The sequence below is a fragment of the Pseudorca crassidens genome, chromosome 16, assembly GCF_039906515.1.
Source record: "Pseudorca crassidens isolate mPseCra1 chromosome 16, mPseCra1.hap1, whole genome shotgun sequence".
NCBI classification, from domain to species: Eukaryota; Metazoa; Chordata; class Mammalia; order Artiodactyla; family Delphinidae; genus Pseudorca; species Pseudorca crassidens.
The window spans coordinates 41,158,045-41,182,918 of record NC_090311.1 but is presented as its reverse complement, the minus strand read 5'-3'; the positions used below and the strand labels follow the sequence as shown (position 1 = coordinate 41,182,918).

At 35.2% G+C, this 24,874-nt stretch overlaps 1 protein-coding gene across 1 annotated transcript in view; it reads left to right on the top strand.

Moving 5' to 3' along the window:
* The window catches only part of PCDH15 (protocadherin related 15), a 1,039,293-nt gene that overhangs the window by 796,476 nt on the left and 217,943 nt on the right, over positions 1-24,874 (top strand). The window contains exons 18-20 of the mRNA XM_067710150.1: positions 5,783-5,862; positions 15,450-15,543; positions 21,105-21,233. Of these exons, the coding sequence (XP_067566251.1) occupies positions 5,783-5,862; positions 15,450-15,543; positions 21,105-21,233 (303 nt within the window). The remainder of the gene's footprint in view (positions 1-5,782; positions 5,863-15,449; positions 15,544-21,104; positions 21,234-24,874) is intronic.

The window sequence follows — 24,874 nt, the reverse complement described above, 5'->3', positions numbered from 1 at the left end:
CAATAATTTAATCCCAGGAGTGCACACACATTTTTGGAAAAACTGCTGTCCTGAATTGAAAGCTTCAGTTCCTGCTCTCAAGCAGTTTAATAACATAAATCAGAACTTGTTTGCCTAAGTGAGAAAAGAAAAGACCATCTAAATATGTTCATTTTATCTATTTTAGAATCCCTATGGGCAAGTACTTTGTCTTAACGTCCTGTGAAATGTGTAGAATCATTCTGTGTGCATAAAGTGCACTCTACCAGGTGGTATTTGGTGGTTGTGTTCATCTTTAACATGAACAGAATATTAGTTTATAAAAGATTTGTTTTCTTTTTCAAAATTCCTATTTTCCAGTCTCTAAGCACACTGCTTATTTAGATAAATCCTTTTGGGTTCCTGTTGGTGCTTCTGAAAAATGGGTGACTTGAATTTAGATGCAGTGGGTAATCTGCTTGAGCAGACTAGAAGGAAGAGTTGGTTCAATCTTTAAAGATACTCTTGTGGCCTCTCCCGTTGCGGAGCACAGGCTCCGGACGCACAGGCTCAGCAACCATGGCTCACGGGCCCAGCTGCTCTGCGGCATGTGGGATCTTTCTGGACCAGGGCACAAACCTGTGTCCCCTGCATCGGCAGGCGGACTCTCAACCACTGCGCCACCAGGGAAGCCCTTTAAAGATACTCTTTGTCAAGCAATAATAAAGGAAAAACTTGCTTTATTTTAGTTCACATGCTGTAAACATGTATCAGCAAACCAATGACTCAATTGCATTACTTGCTAGCTATCCAAAGTGAGCGTCAATCATTTAACCTGAGGTTAAATAACTCAGGTTGTTTACCTGAGGCCGAGCAAAACCTGAGCAAGTCTTCCAGGTGCTTGCTCTTCCTCAAACTCATTAGGCATGTATCCACCTCAGGACCTTTTAACTTGCTCTGCCCTCCACCTGGAGGGCCCTTCCCCACACGACTTGCTCTCTCACCTTTTACAAACGTTTGCCAATTTTTTTTTAACATCTTTATTGGAGTATAATTGCTTCACAATGTTGTGTTAGTTGCTGCTGTACAACAAAATGAATCAGCTGTACGTATACATGTATCCCCATATCCCCTCCCTTTTGTGTCTCCCTCCCACCCTCCCTATTCCACCCCTCTAGGTGATCACAAAGCACCTAGCTGATCTCCCTGTGCTATGCAGCTGCTTCCCAGTAGCTATCTATTTTACATTTGGTAGTGTATATATGTCCATGCTACTCTCCTACCTCATCCCAGCTAACCCTTCCCCCTCTCTGTGTCCTCAAGTCCATTCTCTATGTCTATGTCTTTATTCCTGTCCTGCCAAATTTTTACATTTTTCTGATAGCTTTCCTGGTAACCTCTTTGTAAGTGCAAACTCTCACCCTACCCTTCCATATGTCCTTCCTGAATTGTTTTATATTTTTGTAGCACTTATATGGATCTGAAAACCATATTATATAAATATATGTTAATTATATATATATAATTTTATATATAAATGATATATAACTATAATATATATTCTATATAAATAATTATATATTCTATATAAATACCTATAAATTGATAATTATTTTATTTTTTCTCTGACTCCCACACTACAGTGTAAGCTGCACAAAGGAAACATTTTTGTCTGTGTTGTTCTCTGCTGAAGTCCCAGTGCTTAACACAGTGTAGCTATTTAATAAATATTTGTTGAATTAATAAGTGAATATTGTTGTTGATATTGAAGTTAGGTATCTTGCCTGAGAGATAATATATAACCAGGTCTGGAACCCAGGTGCTTGGCTGCAGAGCCTACCCAGTAAACTCTATGATAAGCCCAGGGGAGATGCCTACTGTTATACTTCTCTCAGATCTTGAGTAAAGGGCTCGTATCAGAATTGACTAATCAAAAATAAAGGCATAAGAAATGTTTTTGTACTAAGGCTGAGTAATTCCTATCTGTTATATTATGGAAAATATTAACTAATAGTAGACTCTCCTTTTTAAAGATGAAACAGTCACTATTATCTCTAGATAATTAAAAAAAAAGTGTATCTTCCAATTAAAAAAAAAGGTGTATCTTCCAATTAATTATACAGAACTCTAATTGGAATGGTGACAGAGAGAGTAATAGAATTGAAGTCTTCTGCATTTCCCTTTTGACTATAAGGTTATTGCAAGGCTTAAAAGAGATAAGGCATGCAGATATAATGTCTGACATCTAATAAGCAGTCAGAAAATTTTAACTTAAGGATTCACTATTCTATATCATATATAAATCTCTGCCCATCATGTAGAGAAGGCTGGCTAGACTCATATATAGAAAAAAAACCTATTTTAAAAATGTTTTTAGAAATATATTTTAGGTCACACATATGCACATTATCAAATCTTAATACTCCAAGAATTATTGTTTCTGCTGATTTTTCCAATTATTATGAATTATTTCTCCCTTTTGATATTGGTACATAGAGATACATGGTATTTAAACAAGTGCTAACACATGTAATGGATAGATTTCAGAACTCTGATCTAGACAGCACCATTCCCCCTTGTTTAGTTGACTGAGAAATTATGAATCCTCCCTAATTACTACACTGTTTGCCACAGATCCTGAAACAACAACAAAGGATTGGCTAAGAGGATAAAAAGAAGAAAACAATCAAATAGAATTAGCTTCTAAATCCTGGGTCTTCAAAGTTTCCAGTAAGGGCACAACCTCACATGTGAATGAAATAGGCAAATTATTGACTCTAACAATCCTTAAAAGTTTGAGGTATTTAAATGGTCAAACAAAACTGAAGAAATATTCCACAGTACCTCAGGGACCGAAAGTAATTAATTGGGCTGAAAAAAACATTGAGAGTCCTCTAGGAATTCCTCTCTATTTTTATTTTAGTAACTTAACAAAATAATGACTTGTATAAACAAAGTAACAGCATTCACAGTGCTCTCATCCCACAAAAATAATATTAAATATTAGAGTAGATCTGATACATTAGAAGAAAGGTTTAACATTAATCTGGATTTAAAGTTGTTTACACAAAGTTATCTTGCTTCAGAATATTTCTTCTGGCTTTTATGAAAACACGAGACAATAAATTTTCTCTCAAAAACAACAATAACCACATACCAAAAACAAAGAAATTGATAATGTCTATAACAATATGACATTAAAATGACTGATTGAAAGAGGAAAACAACAGAAAACATTTAGTGTGAACTTTTTAGTGATAAAATGTAGTCCCCAGATACAGCATAATTCTGTGTTTCTCCAGTAAGTTAACCGAGTATCATTATTTGTAGTTCCATTTTATCTTTTTTATTAATACTTGTCTGGAAAAGGACAAAAAACAAGGGGAAAATATCAACCATGTACTATTAATCCCATTGACTGTGTGTAGGTGTTTATTTTGTTTCTCACTCTCTGCCCTTGCCCTTACATTATAATTAATTTAATGAAATTTAAAATTTTAGATTTAATTTGAATGTTTCAAAGGTATTATCATAAGTAGTTTATTATTTCATTATATTTTACTATTTTATTCTATTTGTGTGTGTGTGTGTGTGTGTATGTAATAATGGATAATAATGCCATAGCCTTACTAAAAAATAAAATCTTGGCCTGGGAAAAATGGTTACTTTGCTTAATTAAAAATGGGCTGTGGGGCGTCCCTGGTGGCGCAGTGGTTGAGAGTCCGCCTGCCGATGCAGGGGACACGGGTTCGTGCCCCAGTCCGGGAGGATCCTGCATGCCACGGAGCGGCTGGGCCCGTGAGCCATGGCCGCTGAGCCGGTGCGTCCGGAGCCTGTGCTCCACAATGGGAGAGGCCACAGCAGTGAGAGGCCCGTGTACCGCAAAAAAAAAAAAAAGAAAAGGGCTGCGGTGAAGGTGCAAAGGAGAAAGCAGGAGCACTAGTCAGATGGTTATTACATAATCCATGAGGGAGATGGTATTTGGAGTTCAGAGACAGCCAGATAACTGCAGATATTCTAAATATAGACTCAATGGAATTTACGGAGGATTACCCTGGGGAGTAAGAATGTTCAGTTAAGGTCAAGCAAGTAGAAGGATGTAGTTTCTGCTATTTACTGAGATAATGAATACTGAAAGCAGCAGGTTGTTGTCTTCTTGAGCAGTGGGAGAGTAGCAGAGAGAGATCAGGATTGGGGAGTTTTAACATTTAAAATTGGGGGTGTTTATAATTGATCTAATTGGGGATCAAACAGGCAATTGGATATAGGTCTGAAATTCAGAGGACAGGGCTGGTTTAGAGATATGAGAGTCTTCAACATAGAAAGAGTTTTAAAGCTCTGCAGCTGGATGAGGTTGACAAAGTAAGTGAAGTCCAAGAACAAACCTTTGGAGCATCCTATGTAAATATGTCTTATAGATGAGGAAAAATCAGCCAAGGAAAAGAGGTAGTAGCTGATAAGGTAGAATTAAAAGCAGGAGAATAAGATGTTATGGAAGCCATGTGAAGGAAGTGTTTTATGGAGGAGACACTTTTAACTAATCCTACAAAGCTTCTCCCACAAAACCTGGCATTTAGTAAATATTACGTTATTACTCAGTTGTCCCTGGACTCTGGAGTTTATGTGGTCCAAGAGAGGTTTCTGGCCACCCATCCACTGTGGTAGTTGATAGGGCTGTCCCATGACCAGGGCTCTGAAATCCATGTCAAAGCCATCTAATCTACCTGCAGAAACGGTGCTCCCTGTTGGTCAGGACATGGGATTTCATAATCAGCCTCTTATGGCTGGAATGGTTATTGTCCGGTGTTTGAAAAGACCCAACATAACCACCACTTTTGTAGGTCCTGCCAACTTCAGGGCAGTGCCTGCCCATCTGAGAGGTTGGTATCTCTGCCAGCCGAGTAACTTATAAATAAACAAGATTTCCCCTCCCCCTGGGGTCATGCTTAGGCAGATCCCTCGCCCATCCCTTTTATATCATCCAGATTTCTTTCTTCACCCAAGTCTTCCATAAGGGGACTTAATGGATAATTGAAAAGGAAATTATTGGATATTTTAGATGGTAAAATCCCAGACTCCAGTGCCACAATATACAGTGTGTATCTTTATTTTGGGTAAGAGAAACTCAGAACTCAAAGTCAGAAGCTGTAGATTTTTTCTACTATGACTTGAGTGAAAAAGGGAAAAAAGGTTAATATTTACTGAAACTTACAATATGCCAGATTTAGTCTGTGTTTTAATATAGATTATTTCACTTAAACCTCTCAACATCTATTAACTTTTATATTGTTATAGTTCTCATTTTACAAATGAAGAAATTAAGAAACAATCACACAATTAGTAAATGGAGCCCAGTTTTTTATTCAGGCTCTCTGGCTTCAGATTCAGAATTCTTAACCATAAAGCTTTGCAGACAATATATTCTGAGCAGAAAAAGAAAAAATAGTGCATTAAATAATTTCTTGACACTGTAAACATTTATGTAGACTCCAACATATTTGTTTGAATTATTCATATAAAATTAAATAAGTAAACCATAGGAAAATCATTACTGTATTTCTCTACCAGATAAGATTATGAATACATTCAGGAGATATTATTCTTATTCATTGTTACAACTTTCAGATGACATAAAATGACAGAAATGCTGGGATCAGATATGAAATTCTTTATTTTACATCTAGCCATTTGCCCGTGTTTTCATCTTTATACTTTAAGGTATCATGGATCTTCTGTGCTATTAGTTTCAAGTTTCTATATTATACTGTACTGAATGGAAGACATATCAATTACTTGATAATTAAAGTATATTTTCTCTCTGAAGGCAACTGATCGAGAGGGAGATCCAATAACATATGCCATTGAGAAAGGAGATCCACAGCGAGTTTTTAATCTTTCAGAAACGTAAGTTAAAAATAATTTCTAAATTTATTTTTCTTTTTAAAATGTTAAACAGTGTACTGGTAGCAAGAGGACAGACTTCTAATCAGAGACTTTCAGCTGTTTATAGTTTTATTTTACTTTTCTTTTCTATGAGTGTTAATGAGAACTGCGGGGGATAATTCTGAATCCAGAAATCATACCCAGGACACTGTTTATTTATATAAAAAAATTTTACTAGGTAAAATCCACCGAGGTGGAAACAGTTCATTTGCAGGTATAATCTGGGATTAATTAGATCCCTTTAAAATTGTCAGCTACGCATAATAACAAGGATATTTCTACAAAGAGTAACTTGGCACTAAATTGTTCAAAGGGAATTTTGTAAGAAAAAGTGTAATTCAGATACATTTAAGGTGCCACCAAAGTCCATCCTTCAATTTTTGAGTAATATAGGTATACTCTAAAAAAGCTAAGATAAAAATATTTCATGCCCATTCTAAGCCCCTTTGAGGTCTATGTCCATGTCATTCTGCTCACCTCTCTGAACATATCAGAGATAATGTCAGTCTTAACTATTGAGGAAACTGACAGCAGGCATTAAAGAAGGCATTGACATTAGCTTTGTTTCTCTTCTTCAACAGCAAAGTAGCCGCTCTGTTTTTACGTGTGGCTGGCTGTCAAAGAGATGTTCTTGCTATCTCTCTGATGTTTTCTGTGTGGTCCTGAGTGGTTTTACTCCCTAAAAGGATGGAAATCTAAATGTAGCCCATGAGTATAAAGTGAAAAATTTGACAAATAGCCAGGCTCTGCTTCAGTCTCAGGAACATGTGGTACACAATGCCAAATCAAGAGAACCCTGTGTGGTCACTTGATCTTGTAAGAAAAAAACACGTGCAACTTTGCATTGACGAGGGTGGTACAGCCATGAGTTTGTGTGCCTGGATACAGTATTTCCCAGATTTTTAGATTTCACAGATGAATAAACTTCCATTTAAAAAATGGAGAGATTTACTATTTTGAATTTTCCCCCGTAGGTACATACTAATCATAAGTAATTATAATTTACAATCATTCTTAAAGAAAGAAAACTTTGTAAAAGGGACACTTTAACAGTAATCAGGACTGTGTGGTACTGGTATAAAAATAGATGTCTGGATTACTAGGATAAACTTAAGAATCCAAAAATAACCCCTAATATTTATGGTCCATTGATTTCCAAAAAAAAAAAAGGCCAAGACAATCTAATTAGGAAAGAATAATCTTTTCAATAAATGAAGCTGAGACAGCATGCAAAGGAATGAAATTGGGTCTTTACCTCACACCGTCTGTAAAAATTAACTCAAAGTGAATCACAGACCTAAATATAAGAGATTAAACTATATAATGAAGAAGAAAATACAGATGTAAATCATGATTTGGGTTAGGCAATGATTTCTTAGATATGATACAAAAAGCAAAAGTGATTAAGAAAAAAGACTAATAAGTTGCACCTCATCAAAATTTGAAAAAATGTGATTCAAATGGCACCATCAAGAAAGTGAAAGACAACCCCATAGACTGAAAGAAAATATTTTAAATATATGAAGAATATGTAAAGAACTAGTATATCTCAAAAATAAGCAGATAAATAATCTAAGTAAAAATGAACAAAATTTAAATAGACATTTCTTCGAAGATATATGAATGGCCAATAAGCATGTGGAAATATGCTCATAATCACTAGTCATTAGGGAAATCAAATTACAATCATGAAATACCACTTCACATCCTCTTATAATAGCTATAATGAAAAACAAAGGAAATAGCATACATGGGTAAAGATGTGGAAATATCAGAATTCTCATATATTTCTGGTAGGAATGTAAAATGTACACTCTGGAATACTATTTCTCATTTCCTCTAAATGTTAAACATAGAGTTACCATATAACTCAGCAGTTCCACTCGTGTCTATTCAAGAGAAATGAAAACGTTATGTTCACGTAAAAAGTGGCACAGAAATGTTTATAACAGAATTATTTACAATGGCAAAATGTGGAAAACAACCCAAATGTCTGTCTACAGATGAAATGAATTAACAAAATGTGTATCCATACAGTGGAATATTATTCAGCAATAAAGGAGAATAAGTACTGAAACATGCATGAACCTTGAAAACATACTAAATGAAAGAAATCATTCACAAAAGACCACATTTGGTTTGATCCCATTTGTATTAAATGTCCAGAATAGGCCAATCTATAGAGACAGAAAGTAGACTATTGGTTGCCTGAGGCTGGAGGCTGACAGAGAATAGGGAATGACTGCTAATGGGTACAGTGGTGAAAATATTCTAAAATTGATTGTGGTGATGGTTGAACTACTCTGAAAATATGATAAAATTTATTGAATTGTACACTTTAAATGGGTGAATTCAATGATATGTGAATTATATGTTAATAAAACTGATAAAAATAAGAAAACAGTGAAGTTTTCACCTGCCCTGGTCTTACTTTCTCTGTTAAAGATTTCCATTCCTGTGTTTATCTGTTTTTCTCTTGATGCTGAAGGATTTTAAAACTGCTGGTTGTGAAATCTAATGAGCTACCAGTTTTATCAAAGACATTCTCACTCGTGCTGCTACCCTAGCAAGTGTTTGTCTACTACTCTCTAATTTATGCTTTTGAAACCGAACAGACACACCTAGTTGGTTACAGAGGTTCTTTAAAGTGTGAAAGATGTCAATGCAGCATCCTCTTTGTCTGAATTGACCTAAACAGACAGAAATATCCTTAAATGCAAACTTCTTCCTAGAGTAGACAGCTAGAGTAGGGCAGGACTTCCTAGAGTAGACAGCTTCCTAGAGTAGACAGCTAGAGTAGGGCAGGACTCTGTGATGATTGTATGGTCTCTGTTGATGATCATACAGGGTCCAGTACACTGCGCTCATTGCCTTTTATCTTATGGTAATTTTATTTCAGCCACTTTATTGCTGTTGTTCCCATTGATAATTATAGGCTAGGCTAGACCCTTAGCAATATATTTCAACACATTTGAAATGGGGGAAATATTGATATTTTAATCCCTTCCCTCTTTGAAACTTCTGAGATACTTGTGCAAATTTGCATCACCACTTCTATGTAAGTTTTAAGGATTTGAATAATTCAGATGCTCTCTCAAAAAATAATAGAAAAGAAATCATGTTCTGTCTTATCACATGCTTCAGTTCATATAAATAGTGATTTTGGTTACATTTTTCTTCTTAAAACAACAAAAAAAGTACTTGCTTATTGTTTACATTAAATATTATTTTATGCTATAATGCCAATTTTAACAATAATCATTACAATACCATTCATTACCTTACCTTTTTTTCCATTGAAATACAAATATACCAAAACATTTTTATAATTCTTTAAAAAATATTAGTTGTAATGAATATTCATTTCAGTGCTAGTGTGGATTTACCAAGTGTTGAATTGTTATATTCATTTTTTTTCAGTGTCATAGCTTTATTTTTTTTTAACATCTTTATTGGAGTATAATTTCTTTACAATGTTGTGTTAGTTTCTGCTGTATAACAAAGTGAATCAGCTATATGTGTATATATATCCCCATATCAACTCCCTCTTGGGTCTCCTTCCCACCCTCCCTATTCCACCCCTTTAGGTGGTCACAAAGCACCTAGCTGATCTCCCTGTGCTATGCAGCTGCTTCCCACTAGCTATCTATTTTACATTTGGTAGTGTATATATGTCAATGCTACTCTCTCACTTCGTCCCAGCTTACCCTTCCCCCTCCCCACATCCGCAAGTCTATTCTTTATGTCTGTGTCTTTATTCCTGTCCTGCCCCTAGGTTCATCAGACCCTTTATTTTTTTTGATTCCATATATATGTGTTAGCATACGGTATTTGTTTTTCTCTTTCTGTCACACTGTATGACATTTTAATGAATTGGATTAGTCATATGGCCAGGAAAGAAACTTATTCTTTAAAGAAAAATGCTTGTTCCTTAAAGATCACAATCATTCATTATGTAAATCAGTTAATGTTATGTATTAAACGGCCAGATCTTTATGGTTCTGTAGTGTAATGCATTATTTTAATAACTTTTTATGTCTGTGCTAATAGTTGCATATGATTCAGCAAATATTTATTCAGCAAACATTCATTTATAAGTAAATATTTAAGCAAGATGTAAGGAAACTTCCTCTGCAAGTATTATGGCAAAATATTTGTTATTTATTGCAGGAAATTGAGGAATTCTTATTGATGTCATCATTGTAGCATAAGGCATGTGATGTAACACTTAAAGGCTAAGTGCTAAACAAAAGAACCTCAGAGTTATTTCTGCCCCTTGTTAGAACTTTATTTGAAAATTTTATATCTTCACTGGCATTTTTATTTCTCTCTATGTGACTAAATTAATTTTGACACTAAATTTAAAGCTTATGTTTTTCATATCAGTTTGAGCTACACTGAAGATTAACATGTAAGAAAGATGATATGCATATTTTTCTGTAAGCTCTACTCTCAAAATATATGCTCAGATCACCCTTCTCACACAGCTGGTTCATGCCTCCATCAACTTACCTAAATGTCTACCAATATCTAACTCTTTCTATTGGTCTGTGTTTGTTAATCACTAATTACTGTTCAACATGGAATGCCATATCAAACTAGAAGCAATCATACATTTTGAGGTATATTTTACCCTCTCTAAATATCATTTTAAGGCCTGAAAAATGATGCCCAAATCAGCATGATAAATCTGCCAAAGACTCAGACACTTGTAAGTATAAATGATGTTAATCACAATCAGTAGAAGGTATTGAAAAAGATTAATGGAAGAATACAAAGCATGAAACCTGTGAGATAATCTCTTTCAGTGCATAATTATGCTGCTGCAATATTTCCTAATAAATGATGCAATTTGGGAAAATGAACACTTAAATAGAAGGTTGGTTTGTTTGGAAGTAGATACCCTCCACTACTTTTTATCTACATTGTTTAAACAACTTTTGAACACCATTTTTATGGTTTGGCAAACCAACTCATTGTATAAAAGAGCTTGATTTTGTCAATCACAATACATTTCAGGAATATAGCCTCAGTGTTTGGTGAGGGAATTCTGTGCAATATAATTAATATAATTGAGGTTAAATTCACATAGCATAAAATTAACCATTTTAAAGTCAACAATTCAGTGGCATTTAGTAGACTCACAATGTTGTATGACTATCAGTTCTATCTAGTTCAGGAACATCGTCATCATTCCAAAAGGAAACACAACTCGGTTAAGCAGTTACTCCCTACTTGCCCTTCCCCTCCACCACTGACAACCACCAAGTTGTGTTCTGCCTCTATGGATTTATTTATTTTGGATATTTCCTATAAATAGAATGACACAGTATGTGACCTTTTGTGTCTGGCTTTTTTCACTTAGCCTAATGTTTCAGAGTTCTTCCATGTTGAAGCATATCTCAGTACTTCTTTCCTTTTTATAACTGCATAATGTTCTGTTACATGTGTACACAGCAGTTTGTTTATCCATTCATACATTGATGGAAATTTGGGCTGTTTTTCTGTTTTGGTCATTGTGGATACTGCTAATATCCACACACATACAGACACACATAGATACATGTATTTAAGCACACACAAATATACATGTATTTAAGCACCTGTTTTCAATTCTTTTGAATGTATACCCAGAATTGGAATTGCTGGGTCACATTGTAATCATTTACTTTTTGAGGAACTGCCAAACTGTTTTCCATAGTGATTGAACCGTTTTACATTCCCACCAGCAATGTACAACTGTTTCAATACCTCCGTGTTTTCATCAACACATTATTTTCCCATCTGTTTTGTTAATTATTCTAGTGAGTATGAAGTACTATTTCATTGTAGCTTTGATGTGTATTCCCCTGATGACTAATGATGTTGAGCATGTTTTCATGTGCTAATTTGCCATTTGTATATCTTCTTTGGAGAAGTATCTATTCTTTGCCAATTTTTTATTGGGTTGTTTGTCCTTTTTGCTGTTGAGTTGTATGGAGTCCTTTATATATTTGGAGAACCAGACCCTTATTTAGATATATGATTTGCAAATATTTTCTCCCATTTTGTAGGGTTTTTTTTACTTTCTTGATACTGTACTTTGATGCACAAAAAAATTTTAATTTGAGGAAGATCAATATATCTATTTTTTTAAATACATTTGCTATTCTGTTTATTTATTTACTTTTTTAAAATTTATTTTATTTATTTTTGGCTGTGTTGGGTCTTTGTTGCTGTGCACGGGCTTCTCTAGTTGCGGCGAGCGGGGGGCTACTCTTTGTTGCAGTGTGCAGGCTTCTCATTGCGGTGGCTTCTCTTGTTGTGGAGCATGGGCTCTAGGCGCACGGGCTATAGTAGTTGTGGCACGCGGGCTTCAGTAGTTGTGGCTCACAGGCTCTAGAGCGCAGGCTCAGTAGTTGTAGCACATGGGCTTAGTTTCTCCGCGGCATGTGGGATCTTCCTGGACCAGGGCTGGAACACGTGTCCCCTGCATTGTTAGGCAGATTCCTAACCACTGCGCCACCAGGGAAGCCCTATTTTTCTTTGTGCTGTTCATGCTGTTGTTATCATATTTAAGAATACATTATCAAACCCCAAATCATAAAGATTTATCCCTATGCTTTTGTCTAAGAGTTTTATGGTTTCAGTACTTACATATAGATTTTTGATCCATTTTGAGTTAAATTTTGTATATGGTATGAGATAATCCAATTACGTTCTTTTGCATGTAGATCTCCAATTGCCCCAGCACTGTTCGTTGAAGAGATTATTCTTTCCCTATTGAATGATCTTGGCATTCTTGCTGAAAATCAACTGGCCACAGACGTATGGATTCATTTCTGGACTCTCAATTCTATTCACCAGTATACATGGGCACTTTTGAATGCCCTAATTTCCCAAGAAACTCTGTACCCAGTTTTTCCTGCCAGGCTTTTGGTGTTCCACTGAATGCCTCAAACATAAACTATTGCTTCAGATGGCTGCAGGTTGCTCCCTGACTTACACTGTTTTCCAGGAATACCCACTGCTTTTCCACCTTGAGTGAATTCTGAGTTAGGCAAAACAAGACAAAAACCATGTATTATTCCTTCAGGCAGCCTCCAGACCAGTTGGAATAGATAAACACAATTCTTTGTGAATAAGGATAGTTTCGCTGCCTCCAGAAACAAGGACCAGAGTAGCACACTGGGAATGTTGACCACCATCTTTAAGACTACTCTAAGCCAGAAAGGGCTGGGACAAGGACAAGTAAAAATGGAACAAATCTTTACTACAATTTTTAAGTTGCCTTTTTCTTAATTCTACCTTCATTTGGGTGCTGTCAACCTTTGACTGTTTTCCATTGTCCTATCAAAGTTGTTTCTGATTCTTCCTGCTTCATTTTTCGATGCTTCTGTGGAGAGACCACCTCTTCAAGCTGTTTACGTCACCATTTTCACTGACATCCCTCCTGTGCAATATATTTTCAATTATGTAAAATTTAAGTAGCACTATTATTGATGTTTTATCAGGAGTCATTCTTATGTATTTTTAGTATATGGACTGATAAGATTTACTGCATTTCTAAATGCAGCCTAATGTATACTGCTCTATAGCTTCCATTCAACTGGTAGCAAGAGTCCTCCTTTCCAGTTATTTCTGGAATTTTGTGGAAGGATGCTTGTGTGTACTCATAAGCTAATCTTTCAGCTATGAATACCAAAAGACAGCACCTATTTTTTCTCTCTTTTTCTATTTCCCAAATATCCTGTCTGTCTACGACATTGGCACACATCATCTTACAAGGCACACGTCATCTTAAGCAAAGAACTATTTCCATAATAATTACCAGACTATGAAAAATAAGCTATTTAGGTATAATATGGCTCTAAATTCTAATACAGTATAAATTTCTAGTGATTTTCTAATTTAATATACAAGGCATAATATAGAGTCGAAGCTTAAACTGAGGAGAAAAATGGAAAACAATAACTGAATTTTCTTCTTTCTTTCATTTTACTATGGATAGATTTTCAGATTTCTTAAGTTACTTGTGAATAAGTCTCAGAAGCAATCAATGATTTACTTTTCTCTTTGAATGTCATTTTAGAATGGGGTTATCTGAACCATCTGCAGTATGGGAGGTTGATCCAAATTTGATTGTTACAAACTACTCTGGGAATTGGTTTTCAGCTATTTGGACAAAACATTTTAAAATGTACAAGGAGCAAAGTCAGTTTTTCATAGTCATACCATATGTTTAGAACTTTTTTTTTAGTCCGTATCAATAACAACAATAAAATAAAACAGAGTGACTGTGACTCTGATTTTGATTCCTTGGCATTGACTCTCTGTACTCAACTACCATATGCGGTGCGGATTGCTTAAATTCCACTATAACAACAAAAGCACTTGCATTAAAATGAAAGCCTTTTATCTATCAGAAACAAATTATGCTTTTATACTTGATAAATATTTTAATGTTTTGTTAAATTAATGTAACCTCTCCTTCACAGTAGATACTTGTTAGACCTTAATTAAAATGCCATGTACAACATCAGATTGTAATATCTAAGACATAAATGTAGAACTTGTTTTAGAGAACATAATAAGCGACCAAAGTGTTATAAAAACAAGTTACATGGGAGAATAAAAGCTTAAATATCTGAAAGTATGTATTCTAAACAGTGAAAAGGTTAAGAATTAGTATTAAAAGTATTCTAAGTATGAGAATTTTCCCAAAGGCTGTTCATCTCCCATTATACATAATACTTAAGAAATATCTAAATTTCAAGAGAATAACAAGATGGTAAAATTGTTAGTGTATCCACAAAAGAGTTTGTTTTTATAAATTGTAAAATGAGAGAACGAATGTTCATAAAATTATATTATCTTGAAAATAATGTAAAATATGCAGCCTGAGTGCTCTTTTGAAAGCAATTATAATGTATTTAAATATGGTTATAATAGAGAATACAAAGAAATATTAAAAAACCCATAATATCTATGAAAGTTTTAATATTCCACTGTATATTTTCTAATTTTCTACAGTAAGACTCAGTTATTTTGAAATTTGGAAAGAAGAAAAATTTTAGTCTCTATAGTTTAATCAAAGATGAAATTTAGATGTTTTCATTTCCGTAGTGGTCACATATGTGACAATGAATGGGAGTGGTGATATAGATTAAAGAAATCACTTTTTTACTCAAAGCATTATGAAACTGCTAAAGATTAATGGACTCTTTTACCTTTGAAATCATCACAAACAAGATAGATATCTTTCTTCCTGTAATGAATTGAGCATAGTTTGTTTTGTTTTTTTTTCCTTGGAAGCTACAGAATCACCTCACTTATCTCATTCAGTTTGGCAATTTTTCATTATTGCTAAGAGGCTCAACAGCCTTAAAAGCCTTTTTCAATTTTCAGCATGAATCCTAGAATCGTTCATCTTAAATACTCAAGCTATGTTTGCTGAAAGGAAAAAAAAAAAGAAAAACTATCAAAAGTAGTTCACAATAGTAGAAAGACTCCCTGTGACATAATATCTTTTTCTGTCTCATTTGTTTGTTTGTTTTCTCTGTCACTAGTACTGGGATTCTAACCTTAGGGAAAGCACTGGACAGGGAAAGCACTGATCGCTACATTCTGATCGTCACTGCTAATGATGGCAGGCCAGATGGGGTGAGTACTCTCTTTGGGAAAGGGTTTTAAAAATAGTCCTAAAGAAACTGAGAGAACCTTGTAGTTTACACTCTAAAACAATTTATTACAGTCATGAATTCATGAATTAATCTCTTTTTCATTTGGAGCAACTACTTAAAATTACTCAAAGTGCTTTTTTCTCCAATGGGCTCTTTTGCGGTACCCGGGCCTCTCACTGTTGTGGCCTCTCCCATTGCGGAGCACAGGCTCCGGATGCGCAGGCTCAGCGGCCATGGCTCACGGGCCTAGCCGCTCCGCGGCATGTGGGATCTTCCCGGACCGGGGCACGAACCCCTGTCCCCTGCATCGGCAGGCGGGCTCTCAACTACTGCGCCACCAGGGAAGCCCTCCAATGGGCTCTTTTAATCAATGAACCTATATTCTGAATTTGTTATGGAGCTGCAACTTTGACTTGACAGAATAGATACGTGGAATTTGCTCTCTTACCTAATTTATGGGGAAAATGAAATCTAACTTAGTCTAAGAAGTATTTCATTGTGTCCAGCACCAGCACAGCACTGGCAGTTCTGGCAGTTTTACTATGTTGGAATCTATTTCCTTTAAAGTCACTTTTTTGAGGGTGGGGGACAGTGGAGGGAAGGGAATTTGTGCATAAATACCTTGAATCACTTAGGAAACCAAGTTGACTGATTCTACAGGTTATTTGTAAGCGGCGCTCGGAATCTTGACTAATCCTTGATGATTGAAATGGTTTAAAAGGGCCCATAATTCTAGAGAAGATAAATTTTATTTCCTCTGTACCTAAAAATTAGTATTAAAAATAAATTGTTTAGTTATGTAGGTGTGTTTTAAAATCATTTGATTGTATTCTTCAATCTACCCATCCACAACTACCACTATTCTGATTTTTAAGCACTGTAACAATGCATTCATTAGCAGTGCTTCATTAGACTGTTTTTTTCACCATTTCTATGCCACAAAGTAGCTTTTGTCTTTAGTCTAGCGCATATGGGCCAACTAAGCACTTTTCTCTAGAAATAATTTCAAATTCAGTATAAGTGTCTAGAAGACTCACCCAATTCAAATAGCAATATATCTCCAGTTTACTTGAAATGACTTCTTTGATCAAAAAATAGACTGGATGGGGGTATATAATGCTCTCCTCACGCTTTTTGAGGAGGATTGCTGTAGAAAATTTACCATACAAAATTGATACTAGACAGTTTTATCATCTTAATTAAAAATTAGAAAAATAGATAAGGATAATTACTTAAATTTGGTAAACAATCTGCCCATAATAAGCTATTTGCCACTTTTCAAACATTAGGTAAACAGCTATATGTGGAAAATAAAATATACAAAGCAGTTTTAGTAAATAGTGAGGCCAAGAGAAGGCACTTAGAGATTAGGCAAGTCAATAAAAATAAAATCTAAGATTACTTTTTACATATGCAATCCCCTTAATTAATATAGTGTGCCTGTATAAGATATATGTAAAGAAGTCAGTGAGAATCTCAAGAAGAAAATAATTGAGAACTTGACTTATGATGAAAGTTTAATGTGTAATTTGGCTAGGAAATAACTGAGGGGGAAAATTCTAAGGAAAAGAGGGAATTACTAAGCATGGAGTAAGGGGTATAATTAGAGTGAAGTAAAATTAATAAGGAGGTTTTAGGTCAACCATTTGAGATAGGTCACATGATGAATCAGAAATTAATGGAAGTATTATTAGCTAGCACCTTTTACCTCTGGCCTTAAAAGTAAGATTTCTTAGACAACAGTAAAGATGGGAAAGAAATAGCATATTAAGCTATCTGGCATAGTTTCAGTCTACTAATTATGGCTTTGGCCACATAAAAAACTGAAAATAAGTTCTGGGCTAACATTAGTGGCTTAGTTCTTTCTAGAGCTTTTTTTTTTTTTTTTTTCTTTCAGTTATTTACTTGTTAATTTCAATTCTCCTTGGCCAGGTCACTTAGCATTTCTAGTTCCCTCAATTTTTCTTTCTTTAAGAATGAATAAGGTCTCATTCAGCTTTAAAATTATGATCCTTTTAAGCAAATATGTTTCATTTTCAAAAGTTTGTACTGAGAATGTCACTAGGGAAAGAAACATTTAGATTTCAAACAAAAGCTTCTTCAGTTAGTTTCATCATTTATATAATTTTAGGGATCGACTTATACATGTGCACATACAGTGGGGTGTTGGAGAAGAAAGTAATTACAAAATAATAATAGTCTCATATTTTGATAGCACTTTTCTTATCTAAATATTTAAACTTATGTCCTTTGTAGAATTATAGTAAAATTAACCGTTTAGCCTTAATAATCACAGGTTTTAAGAAAGGTATTTAATAAGAACACAGGTGCATGGACTTTTCTTAAATAAAAGGATTACCAGCAATTTATGTGAAACAAATTGCAAAGATATAATTTGAATATTGCAGAATAGAGTCAATAGTTCTAATGTGTAGCCCAGAAATCTGCATTTTTAATGATAATCCAAGTGATTCTGATGCAAGTGATCTTCAGACCGCTTTACAAGAAATATATAAGCTGGAAGTTATTCTCTGTGTGTTTATTACTTTACATTTCTGCCAGAGAAATGGATATTCTTTATTTCATATACTATCTCTAAGATATGGATAAATACATCTATATGGTCTATAAATTTCAGCCCCTATTAGCACAGGAATGGTGGATTTGTTATTTACTTCTTAGTTCACCTAGTGATCCAGTTCTCATCTATACCACCCAGTTACAGACCACAGCCTTTGAGGACCCAGTATAGGCTGAAATCATCCCACTCCATAGTGTCAAGAATGGGAATTTTAAAGAATAGGATGGACACCAGTAAGGGAAATACAGATAGGCTGGCACTTTATGCAAGCATTTAGAAGGAAGGTCAGCAAACTCTAGCATGGCTACTCTTAGATTTTGGCTCCCAGCTGTCCATTTTAATGTCTCCTTCACCCTCAGGCAAATTGGGAACTACTGCTACTATAAAGGCACATCTTTTTACTAGCTTTAAATCTTTTTACTAGCTTTAACTCTAACACAACTTTTAAAGAAATAACATTTGTTAAACTGATTTTTGTTATTAAAGCAATGTAGCTCTCTTAGAGAAAATTTGGAAAATATATAAAAGTTAAAAGGAGAAAATAACATGACTTGTACTTCATCTAATCAGATGACATTTAAATTTATACATATCCATATATATCTACACACAAGCGTATGTTGATGTGCATGCATTCTTTAAATGATTTCATGGAGAGATGCACACAGAAGAGTGCACAAACCATAACTGTGCAGCTTAATGAATTTTCACATAGTGAAAATACTTGTATGATCACTATTCAGAACAAGAAACAGAAATTAATTAGCACTCCAGAAGCCCAGCCTTACAATCATGCCAGTTTCTACTCTACCTTCTTCACAAAAGTCATCCCTATCCTGACTTCTATCACAATGGAGTATTTCTGCCAATCTTTGAAATTTATATATTTGGAATCATGTAGTGTGTACTGTGTTGTGTCTGACTTCGTACACTCAGCCTTACATTCATGAAATTCATTGAGGTGAATGTAGTCTGTACATTCTTAGTATCACATGTTATTCCATTATGTGCAAAAACACAATCTATTATATAAACATCTACTATTGGTGGGCATTTAGGTTGTTTCCCGGCTTTGACTAAACAACACTGTTCTGCTTGTCTTTGACATTTCTTTAAATAAAATTTTATTGGGAGTTTTAAATACAGAAATATATACAAATCATACTGAATAGCTGTATAAATTTTCACAAAATAAGCCCATCAATGTAGCTAGTACACAAATAAAGAAATAAGCCATTATCAATACCCAAGAATTCTCTGCTATGCCTGGTAATATTTTTAATGACCACTAGACATTATATATGAAAAATTATAAAGGCTTGGAATAAAATTATATTGCTCAAAAGAAGATTTAATATATGTCTGTTAAAATAAGGACAGATCACCTTAATCCAACCAAAATTTGACTATTGAGTTTTTTTTTTTTCTTTTTTCTTTTGTGGTACGCGGGCCTCTCACTGTTGTGGCCTCTCCCGTTGCGGAGCACAGGCTCTGGACACGCAGGCTTAGCGGCCATGGCTCACGGGCCTAGCCACTCTGCGGCATATGGGATCTTCCCAGACCAGGGGACGAACCCATGTCCCCTGCATTGGTAGTCGGACTCTCAACCACTGCGCCACCAGGGAAGCCCTTGACTATTGAGTTTTAATCTGAGTAAGGCCTGGTCTAGACCTTATGCAGCATTACTCATAGAGTATAGAACTTCAGTGATCCCAAGAAAGCATGTGCTATATTCAGTCTTTGATTAGACAGAGCAGTTTCCAGCTTGTGTCACGTATGAAGATGTTCCTTGATTTTGCAACAGAAAAGGATGGGGTGTTTACCAGGACTTCTCCTCCTTAGTAGCTAGGAAGTCCAGTTTTTGACCCCTCGGGACCATGAACGCTGCAAAATTTCTTCAGGTTCACTTCCTCTAAGTCACTTCTTTATGCTCAGCTTTTTAGCCTCTCACCCCATGTCACTTACAGATTAGGACAAATCCTGTTTGTCTTTTTTAAAAAGAAAGTTAAGTAATTCTCTCATGACGGTACCATCCTGCTTTTCCTCCTACTTTTTATTTGCATGTTATTAAATATTTAATATCATAGCATAATGGATTTTTCATTTTCCAGCCAAGAATACTTTTGTTCTCTAATTTTCTCTCAACCTTCTGTGATCTGCCCCTCACTGTGACAGAGCTGGGTGGAGGGCATGTGCTGTACTCAGGCTTTGATTAGACAGAGCATTTTCCAGCTTGAGTCATGTATGAAGACGTTCCTTGATTATGCAAAAGTCATTGACCTACATTATGTTCTCGAGTTGCAGCAGGCTAGGGATTTTACCTTTTAACCAGGTAGCACGTACTACTGGTAGGATTACCCACTTACCATTTCCTTAAGCTGTATAACCAAAAGGTTGTGTGTGTGTGTGTGTGTGTTTTATGATTAGTGGTGTATGGTCCTCAAACTCTTGGTTTAGATGTGAACCTAGAAAATTACTAATATATTATTTTCTGGTAGTATTTGCTTACCTGAAAATACCCATTTGACATACCACGCTATTTTATAGTGTGCTAGTTATATTTTTAAACAGTACAACATATAAGTGGTAAAAACTGCAGAAATGTTACATTTCAGAGAAAAAGGGGTACAAGTGTCTATAAACAAAAACCTACCACCCACAAAATGTGAACAAGATAAAGGTAAAACACTTTTTAAAAGTAAGCCTCCAGGAAATATTTGACATTTTCAAGAAGATGTTTGCCCTTTAATATCATTTGTTTTTTCCATCTGTTTTTTGAGGTGTTTGAAAATTGCGAGATTCCTCTTTTTTTTTCTTGTCTTTTTTGGAAAGCTAAGGAATAGGAATAGTAGTGAGATGACTTTCAGATAGACAAATGCCAGTATGACTAATTAACTGACATCGAAATAAAAATAACTCCTCTCACATCTAATCCCCCCCCTATTTTTTTTTTCTTTAAGACCTCAACTGCCACGGTAAATGTGGTGGTGACAGATGTCAATGACAATGATCCAGTGTTTGATCCCTATCTGCTCAGAAATCTATCAGTGGTGGAAGAAGAAGCCAATGCGTTTGTGGGTCGAATATGGGTAAGTGGAGTATTTATGTGTATCTTAAATGTATTTTTTAAAAGTGAGTAATTTTCTTACCTTTTAATTTGAAAAGAGATTTAGCTAATGCCATGTGTTAAATGATAGAGCATCAGAATTATCTGAAAGCAATAAGCAAAATCACTTGGGTATAAGACAAGATGGTAATAAAGTGCATTCATTGTTGATCACTGTGCTGGATAACCTTCAAGATTTTTTTTTTTTTATAAATCATATTGTGTCCATATGGATTTAAGTTAAGTTCGTTGATTTATATTTTATGACCATTGTATAATTTAAACACTGATTCATTTGAGAGCATTATTTTCTTATTTAATATATATTTTTACTTTCTGGAATTACAATAAAATATTTTTAGAGAAGTATGTAATTATCTATACCATTAAGCATAAATTTGGAAACACATACCTCAAAACACAAATGCTTAGGTGTAATGTCATTTGCTTGTGTAAACATATCTTTAGCATCTCCTGTGTACCTTATATTTCAGTTGCATCCCTGTCCAACATACTCAACATTCATTTCTAGGCATGCTCTCTTAATTCCTAACTGGAAATATTAGCCAGTTTCTGTTACTCTTTTCATGAATAATCCCATTTTTCTTAAATCAGAGACAATACTTTTTTCAATTAGGCCATGCCTGGTCTTGAACATAGTGGTCTAGAAACCATAAGATGAGGGAAATTTTTGAGGAATGTACATATATCTTGAAGTGTTGACCTCAGATGATGCATCTATGTGGCCTCCAGGCAAGGAAAGAATCCTCCAGCAAGAGTGAGTCAACCTGGTACCTCAAGTCCAGGTTTCAGGGTCCTACATCTTTCCTGTTAAGGCCTGGAATTTTAAATAAGAGGTTTGCTGGTGCTTTGCAGTAAATCTTCTCTACAATTCAACTACTATTACAATCAAACGAAGGGTCTGTTTTTCAGTTCAATCCTCTCTCTGGCTTTAAAAGAGGAGGGTTTCTTTAAATGCTGTCAGCGAGACCCCTCTGACTTGAGCTTGAGCTCATCAGTTTTTTTCCTGAGAGCACTGACAATACTTGCAACAACTGTTAACTCTATAGTCATTGTCATTATCATTGTCACTATCTTTCTCAAATCCTGGAGAAATTGATAAAATATACATCCCCTTATACCTTTTTAGCATCCCAATTCACCACAAGAGAGAGTCTTGTAATTATTCTGTTACAACATGCCAAGTGGTCTTGATGCCATGTGGCCAGCAAGACATTCAACTCCAGAACCCCACACAGTACCTCTGGTATCAAAAGTTTTACTGTAGATTCTACAAGAAAAAACCTGGCAACAAAAGAGTCAGGTATAAATAGTTTTTCTGGGAAGTTAAAGTAATACTAATAGGGAAGTGAGGAAGTGATGCAGAGAAGAGAAGGCAGACAATAAAGGGATTGCAGTTCACCAGCTGTCCTTAAGAGAAATGGAGCTTAATCTGAAGGGCAAATTCTGGGAAGTGACACAAAATACATTCCCCAGAATTAATGATCCTGAAAAGTGATGGAACTGGTAAATTCACACACTAACACTTGAGAGTTCTTGGTCAGCGATGCTGTGGCTGAGGGCACATTTTCAGCACTTCCTACCTCCAAGCAAGCATCCAGCTCTCTGCAATTCTGATATAAGGGCTTTCAGTGAGACTGCAGTTACTAGCAGTTGGAAGTTGGCCATAAACTATACATGCTCTGAGGGACATGCATGGGGCACTGACAGTTTCTGTTACACCAAGCAAAGAAGGTGATTAAATCTGTAAGAGGGGCATGTTCTGAAAACAGAGAAAGGGGGCAATGTTGAAGCTGATTCATGAAGTATGAATACTGGTGAGAAGGAAGTTGAAAGGGGTTAGAAACTGTCTAAGGAAAGTTGATTGCATGGATAAAAGCATAGACAAATGACAGCATGTGACATGTCATAATTACATTAAATAAGATGTGCCACATCATAAATGTTTCTCTTTGTAGAAGGTGCTGGGGGGACCTTTAGAGGGTCTGAGGTGCTGGTATCATTAGATTTTTATTTTATAAAGATTGCTGCTAAGTAGATTGTAATGGAAGATTATAAATCCAGAAAGCTGAATTAGAAGGCAATTATAATAGCCCAGCTGAAATCCATGGCTGTACATTCCAAACCAGTCTAACAGCTCTCCCCTTTCGCCGTGGGTGTGTTTTTGTTATTAATTTTGAGGTGTACCTTTGAACACTGGGATCTCTGAAACTACTAGGTCTGTAGAACTATACTTGTGAAGGTAACTTGCTTGCAGCTTTAACAATTAGAAACTCTTCCCAAATAAAACTTGTTTTCGGAAAAAAAAAAAAACTTGAACTAATGTAATAGTTTAATCATAATGATAGTTAAATTATATTACAGTTGTCACTCTAGGATGCCACTTTGATGACAACTGAAAATTATTTTAATTATATCTATCAAGTATTCAGATAAAATAAAGAGGTATTGGAAATTTAGGAAAATTATCTTTCCCATTTCTTTTAATTTACTTAGCATTGGAGACATAAAACCCATAGGGAATATGCAGGTCATAACACATACATAGACATTAGCATGCTGATTGAGTTTTAGTTTTATTTTTCCTTTCTCTTAACCTATCTTTGCCACTTTTCCTAGTGATTCTTTGTCTTTGAAAGAATTACAGCATTAACTTTTATTTATTGTCTGCTGGTTCTTAAATTTGATGAGAAACATTCTCTATAATTTCTCAGCATTAAAAATTGAAATATAGACGTTAGCACTCACAGTTTGATAAAGGAATAATTGTCCTGGTCTTTAGGCAATAACATGTTTTCATAAAAACCAAAATGAGTTTGAAAGTACAAAGGAGAAGGAAAACATCCGAAGCAGTCGTATCCCACTGATTCAGCACAGTTCCAGTTCATAGAATGGAAGTTCGATGCATCACAATGGTCTCCTATTGCTACCTAATGATAACTATATAATACATTAATTTCACTAAATGACTCATGCTCTACTTACAAAATTTAATTTTAACTGTCACCAAAAGCTATTAAGACACACTTAAAACCAAAATATGTATGGTTAGTTGTTGTATTCAATTTGAGTTACCAACTTCGCGTTTTTGTTCTAATGACGTTTTAGTACGAGTAAACCAATATTTGAATTCAAATGCTGAAGGAACCGTGTATTTCCTTTTTATTTATTAAGGTAGTGTTGTAGTATCAAACTTTACTTACTAGGTAATACTTCTGAAGCAATATTTCTGGATTATACAGAGCCAAAAGTTTTATTAGCATATTAAAAATGAACTTAAAAAAATTTGAAGTATAGTTGATTTACAATGTTGCGTTAGTTTCAGGTATACAGTAAAGTGATATGGTTATGCATATATATATTCTCAGATTATTTTTGTAATACGGGCAGAGTGGGCACACAGCCATTAGTATTATATATGACCATTAACACGTGACCCTTCGCGTGGTTAGAGGTCCCGCTCAGTCAGCCTCGTTGTGGTCTTCTGGGCAGAATGCGGTGAGAGGCAGATGGAGACCTTCTCCCCAGGGCCCTCCAGGCCCTGCAGCCTTAGGCCACTGGGTGAGCTGGGGGCCCAGGGACAGGCTGAGGGCTGTGTCCTGC